General features: G+C 39.1%; 1 protein-coding gene across 1 annotated transcript; it reads right to left on the bottom strand.

Moving 5' to 3' along the window:
- Nucleotides 1-899: 899 nt before the first annotated feature.
- LOC147603664 (uncharacterized) lies at nucleotides 900-3,246 on the bottom strand (the record flags this gene model as incomplete). The annotated part of the gene is made up of 4 exons (XM_086796300.1): nucleotides 2,841-3,246; nucleotides 1,387-1,823; nucleotides 1,154-1,287; nucleotides 900-1,062 (listed from the first exon to the last, which is right to left on the bottom strand). Coding segments are annotated over exons 1-4 (1,140 nt in total), but the record flags the coding sequence as incomplete, so codon positions are not given.
- Nucleotides 3,247-18,530: the final 15,284 nt, after the last annotated feature.

Below are 18,530 nucleotides of genomic sequence, written 5' to 3'. Positions count from 1 at the left end.
GATGAGCTGAGAACTAAGCTAGATCCAAACGCTGAAAAATGTGTGTTTATTGGGTATTCCCTTGAGCAAAAGGGATACAGGTGTTATAACCCTGCTACACGTGAGTTAAGGGTAAGCAGGGATGTTGTTTTTGATGAGATGAGTAGCTGGTATGTTGCTGGAAAAGAAGCTATTGGGGCTGATGTGGTTGGAAATGTGGTTGCACAGAATGCAAGTCAGTAATCACAGTCTTTGAGTGGACAGGAGAGTCCTGAGGGTGGCCACAGAGCGAGCCCATTGCAGCGAGCCAATTTGCAAATTATTTTCAAATCAATACGAGATGCGAGCAGTTTCTTGTCATGTATCCATTGAAAGTGAGCAAGAATGACACATGACATACCAAAAAAAAAAGCAGGCTTACTACATGACATGTCATACCACCTTCAAGACATACCACCTTCAAGACAATGTATTCAAGACACAAAATAAAAGCAGGCTTACTACATCCACCAAAAATGCTACATCCAAACTGTCTTTAAATAAAAGTTCAAATATCACGCTACATCCACCAAAAATGCTAATATATAAAATGTCTTCTGTATCCACCAAAAATGCTACATCGAAACTGTCTTTAAATGTCTTTAAAAAAAAGTTCAAATATCACGCTACATCCACCAAAAATGCTAATATCCAAAATGTCTTCTGTCTTCACAAAAAATGCTAAGATCCAAAATGTCTTTAGTCTTCTTCAAACTGCAAAAAAGTAAGAAATTAATGAACATTGCATTTATAGAGGATTATGGGGTATTAACAGTGCCTTGTCTTATTAATTTGGGAATTACCTTTGTAGAATATGGCTCCAATAGCTTATTATATATGCGATGGTCCTTTTCAAAGATAATAACATTACGTTCCATGACCACTGCAATAAGTCCAAGAGTTCCAGTCCCAGCAAACAAGTCAACAATAGTATCCCCTGTCTTTGAAAAGAGAGATACTATGTACTTGCATAGCCTCTGCCCTCTTTGGCAACCACCTCTCCAAGGCTTTCCCTTTCGTTTTACCATATCCTCTTCAGGAACACTACATAAACACAGAGATGAGAGACCCAAAAACCTAAACCCTAAATACATAGACATTGTTTTTAATCACAGATCCAGAGTCGATCCCTTACATATCTTGAATGAGGTCTTGTTCCAGATCTAATTCACTCCCAAGATTTTGCTCTTCCACCTTATCTCCATACATCCGTAAATACTGCCTTGGTGTACTTGAGCGTACAAAAACAGATAGAATAAGACATGCAACCTGTAATGAAATCCATTCAAATAGTAGTGAATTCCTTAGGCTATAAGTTGAAATAGACATAGACATAAGAATTTTTGTAGAAGAGAAGTGTGCAGCTACCTTTGTTACAAGTTGTCCCATCTTCTTTCCCACTGGTGGAGTGCATTTGACCACTTGTCGATGAAAGACCACAAATCCTCTAGATGTTGCCTCATGCTCTATCTTCACTCCTTCTTCCATTGTATAAAGGCATGTTATGAAGCCATGATCATTAAGACAAAAGTCTACAAATTGAAAAGTTGCCTCATATAGACTTTCGCTAACCACATTCCAAGGTGGCACTCTGTGTCCCAAACAACCCTCAACAACGAGGTTTGAGGGGAAGTCTACAAACACCATCTCCACACAATAGTCAGTCCTTTTCCCATGGACTTTTCCTTTATTACAAAGCACATTCATGGCTTCCAAAACATGTTTGAATAGAGGGGATGGCCCTTCTATGTTCTTACAGTCCCTTGCAAGGTCCTCGATGGAGGTATTGAATGCATATACCATGCCTGCGAATTCCCACAATGCAAGAAGAAACACAGAAGAAGATTGATTGGTAAGAGAAAAATATTTATCACCCCAATAAACATACACTACTGTTAACGGCATGATATCACCTTTCAAAGGTGCTGGTTGGATCATAGACAAGGCTACATGTACATTGCCCGAAGTACTTGTTGTTTGATGTACTTCTCTTTGTCTCCTATTTGCATCCAATGCTTGACTCACTATATCCCTCCCTAGGTTAACTGGTAGAGGGTGCATTCTAGATGTAGAGGCTATAGATGTGGCATGAGAGCTCGTAGAGCAGCCACGTACTGCAGTCAATGGTATACTCTGCACAAAGACAACTTATGGTTATAAATTACCTCATCAAAAAACTTTATCATCGTGCAAAAATCAGAGACAACTTATGGTTACCTCATCAGAACCCTCCACTATGGTCATCTTAGCCAATATAGCTAAGTGTTGATCATGTAATTGAATTTCTTCATCTGGCATAGCAAACCTCTCCATGTCTAGCCACCAGGGGAATCTTGTCTTTTCAACACTTGATAGAGGCTAACCATGCATTTCAAAAATAGATAACATACGTTTTATCATCATACATACATTTTATCATCATGACCATGATTACAGAAAACACTTACTCTCCCAAGGTGCAGATCCGCATATATATATCGTGGAGTATCCTCGCAAATCCATAACAACACAAGAGGTGGTATGGCCTGTACTACACCACTATCCACCTCTTTCAGCAGCCATCTAAATTCCAAATGGAAAGGAAAACTAAAGTCAATAGGCTATATAAGAAGCATAAGGAGAAGAAATAAAATTGACCAAGTTTTTTTTTAACCTATAAACAACTCGATGTGTTGCAGAGCGTAGCCCTTTTTGTGTGTCCATATCATTGCTAAATTTTATATCCCCTTGATGAACTCTGAAAGCTTTTTTGAAATACTTTCGTCGATGAAAGACGACATAGTTTATAAAGGAATTAATGGAAGGTAAGGAGATTCTATCACAATTTTCAATCTCCTCCAGAAGCTTGGAGCCATAAGAACTTATTTGTAGCCAGAACACAAATGAATGTAGCCACTCTCTAGCTTTTGCTTTGTCTTTAGGCAAGTACTCTATCTCTCGAATGCTAGCTTGTGAATTATCCAACATTCGAACTAAGAATGCCTTATCTTCATCCCTAACTTGTGCAGCCCCAATCATGTTCAGTTTCTCTTCTGTCGCAATATGGGTCCCTGCTGCATGCCAAGGAAGTGACAAAACAGCACGCCAAAAGTATTCTCCATTGGCAGGGTCTGCTATGCGGGCAAACTTTCCCACCCTATTCTTATACAGAATTTCTACCTCTCTTATCACCTTAGCCCTTCCGTCTACATCCATGCCCTTAGCCTTGTCCTCGATTTTCATCTCCATATCGTCCTACAGAGTCCATTTAATTACAAAATTACTCTTGCATACATTAAACATATTTCGCATAATTAAGTAGATCTTGCACACCTTTAATATCTTGCATACCTTAAACACAAGCCATGCCAATATATTTATTGGAACAGAAAACCAGCTTTTTTTGCCACGAGTGGGCACTTTTTCATTTCATTCTCCATCCAAGCCTTGTCCTCGTCATCGAGCTCTGCAAGGAGGGTAGTCTTATCGGACTCACCAATTCTCCTTATTTGGAAGAGCCTATCCCCAAAAGTTGTTGGTACAAAGGCATAGTCATGCATCCTAGTACAACCAATGCAGAGAGTTGAAGCAACATCATGCAATCAATGCCAAGAGCAAAAAAGAGAAAAATAATAAAACATATACTTATTCAATCTGGAAAGAGAAAACATCAGCTCTCCAACGTCAGCCTTCTCGAATTGTAGAAAGTCACAGGCCACCAGACAATGCTTAGAGATGTCATTTGGAAATTCTGAGTAAAAGGAAAGAAGATGATAAAATTATATTAGATGCATACATAAAATTGTATAAATAGATAAAAACATTTCAAATCACCCTCACCTTGAGCAATCAAATCCATCCAAGATTTATAGCGGTTGTTTCCATCCAGTACATGTATCATTTTACCCTGGATGAACGGTCCCCATTCTGGCATATTTCTGAGAGACTCTTCAAAAGTTCCATTCACATCCCTCCATGTTGAACTCCATGACAATGTTGTTTCTTCAGTCAGAGGAGTCTCCTCTCCATCCAAATCAAACATGGACACCGTGAACGCCCCCTTGCTTTCAAGATACCCACCAAGGTTCTTGAATGCTCGACCAAGGTTCTTATCAGTACTGGGGCATAGTCTCCTTATGGCCTCTATTGGAAGAAGCCTACACAAGGGGATCTTGGGGGGGGGGTGCTGAATCTAACTCTAATTCGATCGATGAATGCAGTTGGAGTAGAGGTTTTAAGGATCTTTCCGAAAATTTCTGCTTTGATGCTCTCTGTTTTTCTTGTCTCAGTTGTCAATGTGTCTCCACCTTCTTCTTCTTCATTATCATCCTCTCTATCATTCCCATCTTCTTGTCTATCATCACCCTCTCTCTCATCCTCCTGTCTATCATCCTCTCTATCATCATGCTCTCTCTCATCCTCCTCTCTATCATCCTCTCTATCATCCTCTCTGTCATCATCCTCTCTCTCATCCTCCTGTCTATCTTCCTCTCTATCATCATCCTCTCTCTCATCCTCTTGTCTCTCATCCTCTCTATCATTCTGTCTCTCATCCTCTTCTTGTCTGTCATCCCTGTCTCTCTCATTCTCATGTCTATCATTCTCCATCAACACTTGGCCTTGACTCTGAACTTCCTCATCAAACAATCCTCGAGACACCCTCTCGGTTGTTCTTGCCTGTAATTTTTTGGAGCGTTTAGAAGGAGGTAGTAAGGAATCCATACCAGCAAAACAACAATCTTTTTGAGAACAAGAAGATCTAGTCACATAACGTTGGGAGTTGGTGTCCATTTTCAAAGATATAACTCTTCCCACAAAAAGTAAAGTAAACTACACGAATTATTCTAGGTAGTATAATCATGGGTTGGCATGGGTTGGCACAAAGTATACGGATTATTTAAGGTTGTATAATCATGGGTTGGCAGGGTTGGCGCAAAATATACGGATTATTCAAGGTTGAAAATAATCTCGGGTTGGCACAAAGTATACGGATTATTCAAGGTTGAAAATAATCTCGGGTTGGCACAAAGTATACGGATTATTCAAGGCTGTAAATTCCTAATCATTAATAACAAAGTGCTCGAAAAAACCTTTTCCCAAAAAGGATTTCATTCCTCTGCAACGGCTGGAAGGAAAGGTACACTCGTGCAACTATCTTCTACAACCATTTTCTACGACTATCCTCTGCAGCTATCGTCTTCTACAACTATCTTCTACAACTATCTTCTACTCTATTCTCTGCAGCTGTCGTCTACAACTATCCTCTTCTACAATTATCACCTGCAAATATCCTCAGCGTGTTTGCAAGCATGTAAGTCCCCCTCTCTCTATCTCTCTGTGCTTGCAATAATGTACTGCTATTGATTACAATCTGGATTTTTTTATTTAATGGCCAATGTAAAAACTCCTTCTCTACAATGACTATGATGGCATAGTCATGGCTCTGCAGATGAAGTCTCGAGATAGCTCTGTAGTGGCCATGTTTAGCTCTACAGTGGCCATATTGAGGATCAAAACATGTCTATGTAGGGCCTCCAGGATCAAGTGCGCTGAGCGCACTTGATCCTGGAAGCTCTACAATGACAAGGATGGCATAGTCATGGCTCTGCACATGCAAGTCTCGAGATAGCTTTGCAGTGGCCATGTTTAGCTCTCTGCTTGTAATAATGTACTGCTATTGATTACAATCTGGATTTTAATGGCCAATGTAAAAACTCATTCTCTACAATGACTATGATGGCATAGTCATGGCTCTGCAGATGAAGTCTCGAGATAGCTCTGTAGTGGCCATGTTTAGCTCTACAGTGGCCATATTGAGGATCAAAACATGTCTATGTAGGGCCTCCAGGATCAAGTGCGCTGAGCGCACTTGATCCTGGAAGCTCTACAATGACTATGATGGCATAGTCATGGCTCTGCACATGCAAGTCTCGAGATAGCTTTGCAGTGGCCATGTTTAGCTCTACAGTGGCCATATTGAGGTGTAAATTTTCTGCTGGATCAAGACATGTTTATGTAGGTCCATGTTGACATGTTTATGTAGGTCCATGTTTATGTAGGTCTGTCTATGTAAGGCCTCTAGGATCAAGTGCGCTGAGCGCACTTGATCCTGGAAGCTCTACAATGGCTCTGCAGATGAAGCCTCCAGATAGCTTTGCAGTGGCCATGTTTAGCTCTACAGTAAGTAGCCATGTTGAGGTGTCTATGTAAGGTGTAAATTTTTTTACTGGATCAAGACATGTCTATGTAGGGCCTCCAGGATCAAGTGCGCTGAGCGCACTTGATCCAGGAAGCTCTACAATAACCATGTTAGCTCTGCAGATAAAGCATAAGCCAATGTTTAGCTCTACAGTGGCCATGTTGAGGTCTAAATTTTTTGATGGGCATGTTGAGCACTTATTTTTAATAAAAACATAGACATCTTTTGCTAATGTGGATGCCTCCATGGATAGACAAGACATGCCTGTGTAGGGCCTCCAGGATCAAGTGCGCTGAGCGCACTTGATCCAGGAAGCTCTACAATAACCATGTTAGCTCTGCAGATAAAGCATAAGCCAATGTTTAGCTCTACAGTGGCCATGTTGAGGTCTAAATTTTTTGATGGGCATGTTGAGCCCTTATTTTTAATAAAAACATAGACATCTTTTGCTAATGTGGATGCCTCCATGGATAGACAAGACATGCCTGTGTAGGGGCCTCCTAGATCAAGTGCGCTCAGCGCACTTGATCCTTAAAGCTCTACAATGACCATCTTGTGCCAGTACGTGGCCATCTTTAGCTATACAATGAAGAGGAGGAGCCAGTAGACATTCATGGTCTTGGCCCCACACACAAAATACAAACGCAAGGAAAAAACGCACATTTAAAAAACGTAAAAGAACATACTCTCTTTCGGGCAGGTGATGCTCGGGCAGGTGATGCTCGGGCAGGTGATGCCCTTTGTCGTGAGGGTGAGAGTTGCAACATGAGCGCAGCAGACATCTTCATCTTCAACGTTGTTGTACTTCAGCGATATATTTAGGGAGTACAATGTGGATGCCCTTTTATAGAGGTATTCCAGTCGTGGTCTTCCAATAGATTACAGTCGTGTGCATAAAAAGTCGTGTAAATATTTCTAAAAGGACTTCTTCTAAAAGTCTAAAAAGTCTAAACCACTGCTTAAACCACTGCAGTACACATTTGACCACTAAAAAGTCGTGTGAATATATATTATTGTGCTTACTTGAACATTAAACCACTAAAAATTAAACCACTGTAGTACAAGGAAAAATGTGCAAATTATACTTCAAAATCGTACTGGGAAAATTACAAAACAAAATCCTTCTGGAAAAATTGCAGTACAAAATTACAAAAACAAAATCCTACTGGGGAAAATTACAAAACAAAAACGTACTGGGCAAATTTAGTTGGAGTCCTACTGGGAAAATTACAGGGCAAAATCGGCAAAATCCTACTAGAAAAATTGCAGGACAAAATCCTAAATTTATGTGGGGAAATTTATGCATCCCCATCTTCCTCACTGTCATCTTCTTCACTGTCATCCCTATCTTCCTTATTGTCATCTTTCTCACCGTGGGAGTTGGGGATGTTCTCTGCATCTGCATCATAGCCTGTGCCTGTGTCTGCCTCGGGCATTTCAATGGGCATTTCTTTATGTTCTGCTTCCTCTTCCTGCTCGGGCATTTCTTCAGGCATTTCTTCATCTTCCTCCTCTTCCTCCTCTTCCTCCTCTTGTATTTCCTCTTCCTCTTCTTCTTCCTCGAAAGGAAAATTGTACCAGTCCACCCGAGAATATTCTGTGGTGGAATCGCTATCTGCGATTCCATCATGGCAGCTCTCATACCATTCAGCGGGTGGGGTATCTGGCTCCTCTGGAGCCATTTCACTATTTTCACTAATTTCACTATTTTCTTCTTCAGAGGTATCACCCTCTGAAAATGTTGAGAAAACTAGAAAGACAGAGCAGCTCCATTGTATCTTAAGAGGAGGGTGGTCTGAGAGCAGCTTGAGGGTGAACTAATAAGAAGCAATGGCAACCTAATAAGAAGCAATGGCAAAACAGTGCATGAGAAATAACATATAAAGAGAAGAAGGAGTTTTACCACGAGTTGATTGATTGCAACATCTATATTTTTTTTTGTGATGGGTTGATAGTCTAGAAATAGTCTGTTTTAGTAGTCTTTCAAACTAGTGAGAATATACTAAAAAATAGCTTTTCCAGCTTGTCCTTTCATTAGACTTTCATTCCAAAGGAAGCCTATGCCTTTTTCTCACGTAGTCGTTTTATTAGCTTTAGTGTAATGTATATAGTATTACTTTGTTTTGAATATTAATGGATATGTGTGCTCACATTATACTTTCTTTTGGAATGTATTCCTGAAATGTAGGGATTCTGAGTCAGATGTTCAGATTTTTCTACACAAAGTTGGAGGCCCTCTTTTTAGACTGTCATTTTCACATGGGAAATGTTTATTATCAGCCGAATTAATGAAAGAAAAACTAGGTGCAGAACATGAAATTTTTATTGAAGGTCTATTGCAAACTGATGATGGTTTTGAGAGCATAGGGACAATTCCCTTGTACCATGGGATTGGTGAACATGGGTATTATATCTTAGATAATACCCTGTCATCATTTTATGTTGCAAAAGTAGCCATTACATCAACACCACTCCCTACCCCTGGGGATATTCCTTCTGGATCTGGCAGCAAGACCTCACCTATGTGAGTGACATTTCAACTTTTGAAACATGGTAAAATATAGTGAGGTTATCTTTCTTGTTTCAATTGTTGACTTTGGATTGTTGATTTTTTTCCTAGTGACTTGGATGAAGAGGACATGGAAAAGGTGGTGCATGCAGATAATTTAATTGACATTGAGGAAGGTGATCTTGCATTTGACACTGCAGTATCTGCCTTCCAAATTGTTCGTACTTTGCCGCCCAATGACATATTCCATAATATTATAAATGAATGCACATTCAAAGGAAAAGTCAAGGAGCTCCCTAAGAAGTATGAAGAAAATTGCATTTATGAGCTTTTAGATGGGAAGGGCATGGAGGGTATGGAGCACAAATATGAAGGAAATGCATGGACAAAACCCCAGACACAAACAAGAACTAATAAATCTTTTATTTTGAGAAAGAGTTTTTGTGGGGGTACCTTCCAGTGTATGAATGAAAGATGCACTTATCGATTTCGAAACAAATCACCGAATAGGCTCCATTGGAATGGCCAATTATTGAAATCCCCAAATGAAGGATGTTTGGCTTTGGGAAGTTATGGAAACTTAGAGTGTTTCTTTTGTAAGCATGTTCCAATGTGCATAAAAACATGTTCAGTGTCTGCCTACTATTTTATGCCTAAAGATCACTCCCATAGTAGATTGTTCCTTCACTATGGGAAACATACACACACAATTGCTAGAGGCATGTGTCGAGCATCTATGCGAAACATTAAAGCCTTAGTAGCTCGTGTTGTTCAGATGGACCATAATGCGGGTCCACGAAAGGTACAAATGATTGTTGCCAGGGAGTTGGTTTTGAAGGCTTTCACTGACGATGATAAAGTGATTGGAGAGTTTATGTCAGAGAGGGAACTCCAGGAGATGTCTCAAGAGCTAATATCTTTAATAAATCTCAAAAAGTAAGTTCTTCTCTATTGAATATATATATATATATATATATATATATATATATATATATGTAATTTCTTAACCAACTTGGTAAATGTAGGGTGAAGCAGATGGTAATGCAAAGTCGAAAGACAAGTCGAGCACTAGGTGATGGATTTGAGGCTATCCTAGAGTTAAAAAGAAAATGCCACTTTTAGTTCTTCCACGGATCAAGGTTTCCCTTGCAAGCAACCAAAAGTGATGAGAGGTGCTATCTTTTCAAGATGTCCACAACTGGCCCTGGCTCTGGCGTTGATATTGTCAATAGAATGGATGCTGCGGGGGATCGAGACCTTCGACATTCATGGGTTTGTTTTGATCATGTACACCGAGTGGAGAATGATTGGCACACAATGGGTGCACATGTGTATGATCACACGTATGTTTTAATTTTTATTCTCTTTTCAAAATGAAATGACTGTTCGACTGAGTTGTTACAATACAATAATCTTCCAAATACTCTTCTTGCAGGATTGGAGAGCTACTCACAATTGCAACTTGTGAGTTTAGAGAGGAGGATGAGACAGCACAGATAATGTTTTGGGAAAATTTGAATGCAGTTATGATCGACCATACTGGGAAATCAGCAAACTTTTTTGGCTTCATGGCCGACGAAGCAGGTGCAAATTGGAATGCTATTAGGTCAGTATATAACAATGGAGATGAGATGGTAGGAAAGGAGAGATCTTGCCTTTTTCATTGGAAGGACAATCTTCGAGTGCATACACAAAAGTATATATATGCTCAACATATGGAAAAACACAATGAAATGTGTGAGAGGTGGAGGACTGCACCAACCAAAGAGGATGCTTTAGTGCAATTCCGTAAGATACGTGCATGGTGGGCAACAGGAAAGGCAGCAGACAGAAACATTCCCAAGCTAGATAGTTGGCTTAGTTGGTGGCACTATAGAGCAAGTCGTTGGGGTCATTTTATTATTAAGGTATGTTATGTATGTTTTTTTTTCTATGAACTTAATTCAATAGCAGTAATTAAAAAACCTACTGGTTTGGGTTTATCTTTGTGCAATGGGTTTTCAATGAACAGGATGGTGAGCCTATTGTAAATGCTCTGGTACCACGGACGAACCTCTCTGAAGCCAAGCATGCTAGTTGGCTAGCAGGAGAAGGATACAAACATAAAATTAGTTTGTACGATGCATGTGTTTCAGATCTCATCAATGCTTACTTCCAGTGTGCTCGTCAAATGGCTTTTATGGAAGGAAAATATATAGGTGGAGGGCCTGACCTAGAGATATTAATTGAGAGAGCTCTTTCCAGACAAACTTCAAGCCCTTCTCCAGCTGCTACTTCAAGGGCAATTGATGATGCAGTGATGGGCACTCCAATGTTTACAAACAGGATAAATTTCAAGGGTGAGAAAAAGACTATTCGAGCTAAACGTCCACTTCATGAGGTCCATGAGGGGAATGTAGGGAGCTCTAGCCACCGACCAGAGTTTGTTTATGTGACAGTGGATAAGCATGAAAAAGGGCAAGCATCAATAAATCCAGAAGAAGGTGACGTAGCACTTCAATCATTAGAGCAAGATATTCATCAGACAAAGTGGGCATTGCGCAGGATTCCGATCTTCAATAGAGTAGAATGTAACCATTGGGTAGGAGGAAAAAAATGTAGCAGAAAGCTACGAGGCGGAGAAGTGGCACCATGATTTTGGAGTGATTGTCAATTATCTTCTTGGAGGAAAGAAAAGTACTGCTATTTCTGTAATAATGATGTTCGACACACTTGGAAGCCTACAAAGACAATCTTACATCCACCTGCAAGTGTTCCTAATGTTTGGCCAATAGCAACAGGTACACACTTGAAAGTCAGGGAAGCTCATGATTTAGTAAAAGCTGGATTTGAGATTGGTGTACAGATTCCAAATAGTTTGCTTCAAGAGAGTGAACAAAACAAGCAAAAAATTCTTGAGGAAGATAAGCAAAAATACCCCTATCGAAAAGGTATATCGAAAGATGCATATGCACAGATCAGTGCTGCGTTAGATATGAATGTAGAAATTATGGGAGGACATGTTCAAATGGAAGGGCAGAAGGAAATATTTAAAGTGAGGGAAATCCAGAACAAAGAAGCCCTACCCATTGAAGTAACCATTCAGAACCACCCAATATGTTCGTGTGCAGAATTCAATGATAGGTTGGTCAAAAGAAAACCATATCTTGCCTGCAAACATATCTACTTTGTTTTCCTGATGATTCTTGGACAGGATGTGAACAATAATATGCATATCCATCAGCCAAAGATTCCTAATTATATTTTGAAAGAGATGCTCACAAGATCTCAGAGGAGCCACCCACAACAATTATAGGATATACTTATAATGTTTTGAGAATATTTTGAGAATATCAATTAAACTTTTTGTACTCTGTGCGCTATATAAATAACACACTTATATTGATTGATTTAATTAAGTTCAGTGTTATGTCAATGTTTTCAGTCATTTAATAATTAAGTTCAGTGTTATGTCAATGTTTTCAGTCATTTAATAATTAAGTTCAGTGTTATGTCAATGTTTTAGAGAGCAGCACAAGCACAAATCTGCTCGCTTGAAGGGGATAATCTATTTTTGTATTCTGTGTGATTTTTGCTCTTATTTTTGTATTCTGTGTGATTTTTGCTCTCGGCTCGCTGCTCTCGGCTCGCTTTATTGACGCACTCGAGAGTCCTCATCTAGTGGTTCAGTTGATAGACCATGGAGTGGTAGGCTGCGTCATAATACCAGTCCTGCAAATGTGATTAGTACATCACATAAAGGCAAAGAGAAAGTGATTGAGCCCCTTAATATGCCTGACATTTCTGTAGGGCATTCTCATGTTGATGGAGAGTCTAGTGGCTCAGAGATGAGCCTTGATGAGGATCTTGGGATACCAGCTCTATGAGAATACTTGGTGTAAAGAAGGCTATGGAAGCCATGAATGTAAAGCTGTGAAGATCTGGGAGAGTGAAGAATTATGTGTAGAGGTTTACCTATGATGGTTATGTGGCACATCACTATGCATACATGGCAAAAGTTGTACAGGTTGTAGAGCCCACATGCATTGATGAGGCTGTTGGAAATGTGTGTTGGGAGAAAGCTATGGATGAGGAGATGGATGCACTATATATGGAAATGAGACTTGGGATGTAGTGCAATTGCCTGAAGGCAAGAAAGCCATTGGATGCAAGTGGGTGTACAAAGTAAAACATAACAGTGATGGAAGCATAAGCAGGTACAAGGCTAGATTGGTAGCCAAAGGATATGCATAGACATATAACATTGATTATGAGGAAACTTTCAGCCCAGTTGTTGCCAAGATTGCAACAGTGAGAGTTGTGATAGCAATGGCTGCATCAAAGCAATGGTCTGGATGTAACGGATGCATTCTTGCATGGGGATTTGCAGGAAGAGGTGTATATGTTGCAGCCACCTGGTTATGAGGATGTGAGTCACCCCGAGCATGTTTGCAGGTTAAAGAAAGCCTTGTATGGCTTAAAACAAGCACCAAGAGCATGGTATAACAAGACTTTTGAATATCTTGTCACTATTGGCTTTCATGTAGCCAATGCAGATTTCTCGCTTGTATGTGAGACACAGTGATAGAGGGGTTGTGCTTGTTGTCATCTATGTAGATGACCTGATCATTACTACAAGGGACCATGATGCAGAGATCTTTGATGTAAAGATCTTGCTTAGACAGAAGTTTGAGATGAAGGATCTGGGGGAGCTCAAATATTTCTTGGGCATTGAGGTGATTAGGTCACCACATGGTATTGGATTACTGCAGAGACAGTATGGCTTGGACATGTTGTCCAAGTATGGTATGACAGGCTGTAAGCCTATCTCAGTGCCATTGGATCAGAATGGCAAGTTGAGTGCAAATTCAGGAGAGATTTTGGAGGATCCTACTATGTATAGGCGCATAGTAGGAAGCTTGATCTACATGATAATCACTAGGCCAGATTTGAGCTATGCTATTGGGTTGGTGAGTCAGTTTATGCAAGTTCCTCGAAAGCCGCATTTGGATGCATTGAGACGCATATACTGAGGTACGTGAGGTCTACTTTACATTGTGGACTATTTAATGAAACTGGGATAGAGATATGTGTACATGGGTACACAGATGCTGATTGGGCTGGTAGTATCTCAGATAGAAGATCTACTAGTGACTTCATGTTTTCTTTGGGGAGTGCTGTTGTGACTTGGAGCAGCAAAAGCAGCAGACTACGATTGCTACAGAAGCCGAGTACAGAGGTGCTGCTATGGCAGCATGTGAGGTAGCTTAGTTGAGAAAGCTACTTGCAGATTTGGGTCGACGAGTTATCATTTTTTGTGACAACATTAGTAGTATACAGTTGGCCACCAAGAACCCAGTTTTTCATGCTCTCACGAAGCATATAGAGGTCCACTACCATTTTGTCAGAGAGAAGGTTTTGGCAGGAGACATTGACCTTGTTTATGTCAGCACCACACAGGATTAGGTCGCTGACATCTTCACCAAAGAGTTGGGTACAGAGAAGCTCCGTAGATGTAGGGCGTCACTTGGTGTGCATGAGATGGAGTTGAGCTCGAGGGGGAGTGTTGAGATATCGAGCTCATCCAATGAGGCGGTGGACAACACTGATGAGCCGCCTGGGGGATAGGCCCCACACTTACACCACTGGCATGGTTGGTGAGATCATGGGTGATATGCGGCCAGTGGGATGACAGGCTGTGTGACAGCCATTCTAGAGACTGGCATAGTTATAGCGCCAGCTCATTTTAGTTGGGTTCACACTATAGAGAACCCTAGTATGTATTTGGTTGAGTACCTTTTCATATGTGTGTACTCTTATCTTTGTATAAGGAGTGTTGAGTGTTGTGTGAAGTAGAAGAAGATTTTCAGCCTCTCACCTTGTGTGTTCTCTTTTAGGGTTTTGTGAGTGTGTGTGTGCTTGCAAGAGCTCAAACTCTTCTCCCCTACATCTTTTCAGACCACTTGGTTGATACGTATAACTACCTTCCTAGAGTGCCTCTTTGTTGCCTCCTTGCAAACCCGACAATCTGTATGAGTGAGGATTCCATCATAGGGTTAATTAAAAGCATGGAAGAGAGCACATACCAGTTGCCGACAATGGCAGCATTCATTATCTCTGAGGGTTTCCCTATCAACAAAGAGCCCTTTCCATTCGACCCGTCAAAGTACAATCATGACCTATCATTATTAGCAGAGTTTGACACGATCCCAGGGTAGACAGGAGGATGGCAACACATGGTTGGGAAGATGTTTGTTTTCTAGGATGGCAGCCATACTAGTTCCAATTGATCGAGTACACACTACAACTATACATGAAGTTGGAGACGAGCTCACTCGCTGTTAGCCGGCATGCATAAGAGAGCTACACTAGACTCTGAGGTAAATATCATGGATGCCCTAAAATCTTTCACAAAGACTCACTTTGAGAAGGTGTTTGTAAGGTGGAAAGGTCAAATGAGTGCCACCTTAGATCCTAAGGCAGCAACCACACTTGATGTGCACAACACGATGCCTCTTATACAGGTATGTAGTAGCATGCCACAATCCTATTATTGTTATTTTATCACATTAGGTGGTGGAGAGGTTGTTATTTTTATTTTATCATTTTGTTAGAGAATTTTAATGTTTATGTATTAGCTGGTGGAAAAGTAGAGTGTGTAATTGGATATATATGCCCAAGTACCCTTCTTCAGACCCATGGGTGCAGTCTGAGATAGAGGAGACATAATTGTACCTCGAGAAGTGGATCGACAAGCTGTGGGGCAAGGACACTTAGATAGTGTTCCCATGGTGGATAGACTACCCCGAGGGAGAGTTTCCTCCAGAGGAGGATGAGTAATTTCAGAGTACATTTCATTGTGTATGTTAACACATTTGTATGAACTATGAAGTTTGTTTTTTGGGAGGTTAAAGTTCCTAAATTAGTTGAATGTAGGAGCAAAGATGAGTAAGAATCCTGTCACCACACAACAATCAGCCCTTGATAAGAAGAAGGGAAAGAAATTAGCAAACGAGGAGCCTCCATCATCCACGACCATGACAACAATGCCCAAAAAGAGGTCACAATCAAAGTGGGAAGGGGATGACATTAATGAGGATGCTAACGATAAAAATTCTAAGTGTGTTCAACATATCGTAGGTGTTTATCATGTAATGATGTGGTCTTGTAAATTTTCTCTGGAATATAATGGAAGTTTTAGATCATAATACAGTGTCTTTGTAAATGAGTTGTAATGATAGTGGCCCATGGTGTCTAGTGCTCAACATCTTGTAGGTGTGACAATAGAGAGAGAAAGAGTAGACGGAGATAATAAGAGTAAAGAGAGAAACCACTCGCCTCAATGCCAAAAAGCGCTTGCTCAAAAATGCTTGCCAGATAGAGTAGAGACTGGAGGAAACAGTATGGGATTACATCTTTTGCATGAAAACCTGAAACTCACAATTTGAGGACTAGGAGAAACTCAAAATTGCACAAATGAAGCAATGTTTCCTTATGGGATTAAAGAAAAACTTCTCCACTTGCTAAACCAATTGATTGGTTGGGGGCTTCACTTGTAGAAAAGGAAGCAAGCTAATCCTTGAGGTAAGAATGAATTTAATGGTTTTTTGTTAATATTCTCAAATGACTTCTCTTCTCAACCCCTCTCAAGCTTGAGAAGTTTCTAATTGGTTGTTTTAAATTCAAATCAAGTTTTCCCTAAGAATTTTAATGTGTAATCAAGAAAAAGTTAATCTTTATGCTTGATTAGAATGCTTTCTCATGTATATCTCTCTCTCAAAAAGAATAGTTATTCCTATGGCTAATTCTTTAGGAAAAGAATGCTTCTCATTGATAAATTCTTAATTCAAAACCAAACTCTAAGCTTGTTAAGCTAGAGAATAAGAAAATGTTATTTTTATGCTTTTATATTAACAAAATAATGGTTACTTCTTTTAGATTATTTATAAGTAGTTAAAAACTACTTTAATTGATTCTAAATGGGAAAGAGATAATCCTATCAATTTGGAAAAAGAGAAAAAATGGAAATAGCTTAATCTAGTAGAAAAATCATTATTTAGTTTATGATTATGGTTAAAATTATGATTTAAATTCATAGTTTAGATTTAAATTTAAGAATAGATTTTCTATCATATTTGCATTACGATGTTTTATTCTTTTAAGAAAAATTTAAAAATTATCAGTAATAGCAGCGAAGCTATGGCAAAATTTTTAGAAAATAATACATATCTTATTTTTATGCATAATGCTAAAAGAGGACTTCCTACCATATTCTAGGATTGGACATCCTATGCAAAAAGAATGATTTTCATCATATTCATGTGAAATAAATTTTAGTATTTATGCATAAATATTTAATTAAAAGAAAAGAGGAATTTTTGGTAAATTTATTTTTATGCAAAAAGAGGAATTCCCATGATAATTGAGATCCAAGTAATTAAATAGTAAAAGAGGAATTTTTGGCATATTTAAAATAATAGATATTTTTATTTAATTTAAAAAAGAGAAATTTTAGATAAATTTACTTTATGTATAAGAATTTTTAATGATAAAAGAGGAATCCCCATGACATTTGGAATTCAATCTTTTAAATACAAAAAGAGGAGTTTTAAGCATATTAAAAAAAGGGATATTTGTATTTATTTAAAAGAAGACTTTTTATGGTATTTTAAGTAGAGAAAGGTTCAGATTAAATTTTGGTGACAAAAGAGAAATTTTTACCATAATTTCCACCTAGAAAATTAAGGTTGATAATTAAATTGGTAGAAAGAATATTCCTAGATTATTAATGTAGCTAAATCACCAAATTGATATTTACCCAAAATAGATTAATGGAAGAAGAGTATTTTTATAAAAATCTGATATTCTCAAATAGAACCGTTTCTTAATCTATTATGGTTTAGGAAGGAATGAAATTCATAAAGTTGGAATTTTCTTTACGGTTAGAAGTTCAATACATTTTTATCTGAAGAAAATCCTTAGGAATCAAAGTTAGAAGTAAACCGAATAATTTTGGTTAGACCACGACTATGAGAGGGGCGGCGAGTAAACTACTTGTCCATCTCTCGAAACTGAATCAAGCAAAAACCTTGTAACCAATTCCAATTCTTGACATAAAGAATAGACTACCGTTGAACTAGCATAGTTTTTCCTTAACCGAAATCACCAAGAATCTAGTTGGAAATTCAGTCAAATGATCGGTAGATTACCTTGATGAGAGATCAATGTTTCTAAGAAAATCTGGATTAAGGGAAAAGATTTTGTGAAACCAATCTCAAACCGTGAATTCTACTTGTATAGAACCTTTGTTTTCTTTTAAAGGACTGTTTTACGCTAGAATGTTGAAGGAAGCATTTGGTATGTGATTAACTAAGGAGAGACTCGTTGTGCAACAGCTGGCGGCAGGGAGCCGTCAAGGGATGTCGCTCACAGCAAAGCTTGCCGAGGTCTTGACCAGCCTCGATATGGTTAAAATGGTGTGCTTCCAGTACGATGGGCAAGGACCGACAAAGCGGTCCCTGAGTGAAGTGCTAGGACACCTACACAGGATCCTAGAGGGTTCTGACCAGGTGATGCATGGGCTCGCAGCGGTTGCTAGGACACCCGTGCTTATGTCAAGGAAGATACGCATGAACTGAAAAGAATGACTTTTGTGAATGGAATTTTGATATTAGATCTCGTTGGTTGACCAGCTGGTCTTCAACAGAGAGTCTAAATGATATATTTTCTAAAACAATGGACTCAATATTTTGGAGGATTATGATCAGTAATACTATGATTTCATTGAAAGATTGTTTTAAAGATAGTCGAATCTATTGTAATGGCAATTTCATATTGGGTGTGTAA

The sequence above is a fragment of the Cibotium barometz genome, chromosome 63, assembly GCF_041138505.1.
Source record: "Cibotium barometz isolate CiBa-2024 chromosome 63, ASM4113850v1, whole genome shotgun sequence".
NCBI lineage: Eukaryota > Viridiplantae > Streptophyta > Polypodiopsida > Cyatheales > Cibotiaceae > Cibotium > Cibotium barometz.
The sequence above is the reverse complement of the archived record's forward strand: the minus strand, read 5'-3'. Positions and strand labels throughout refer to the sequence as shown.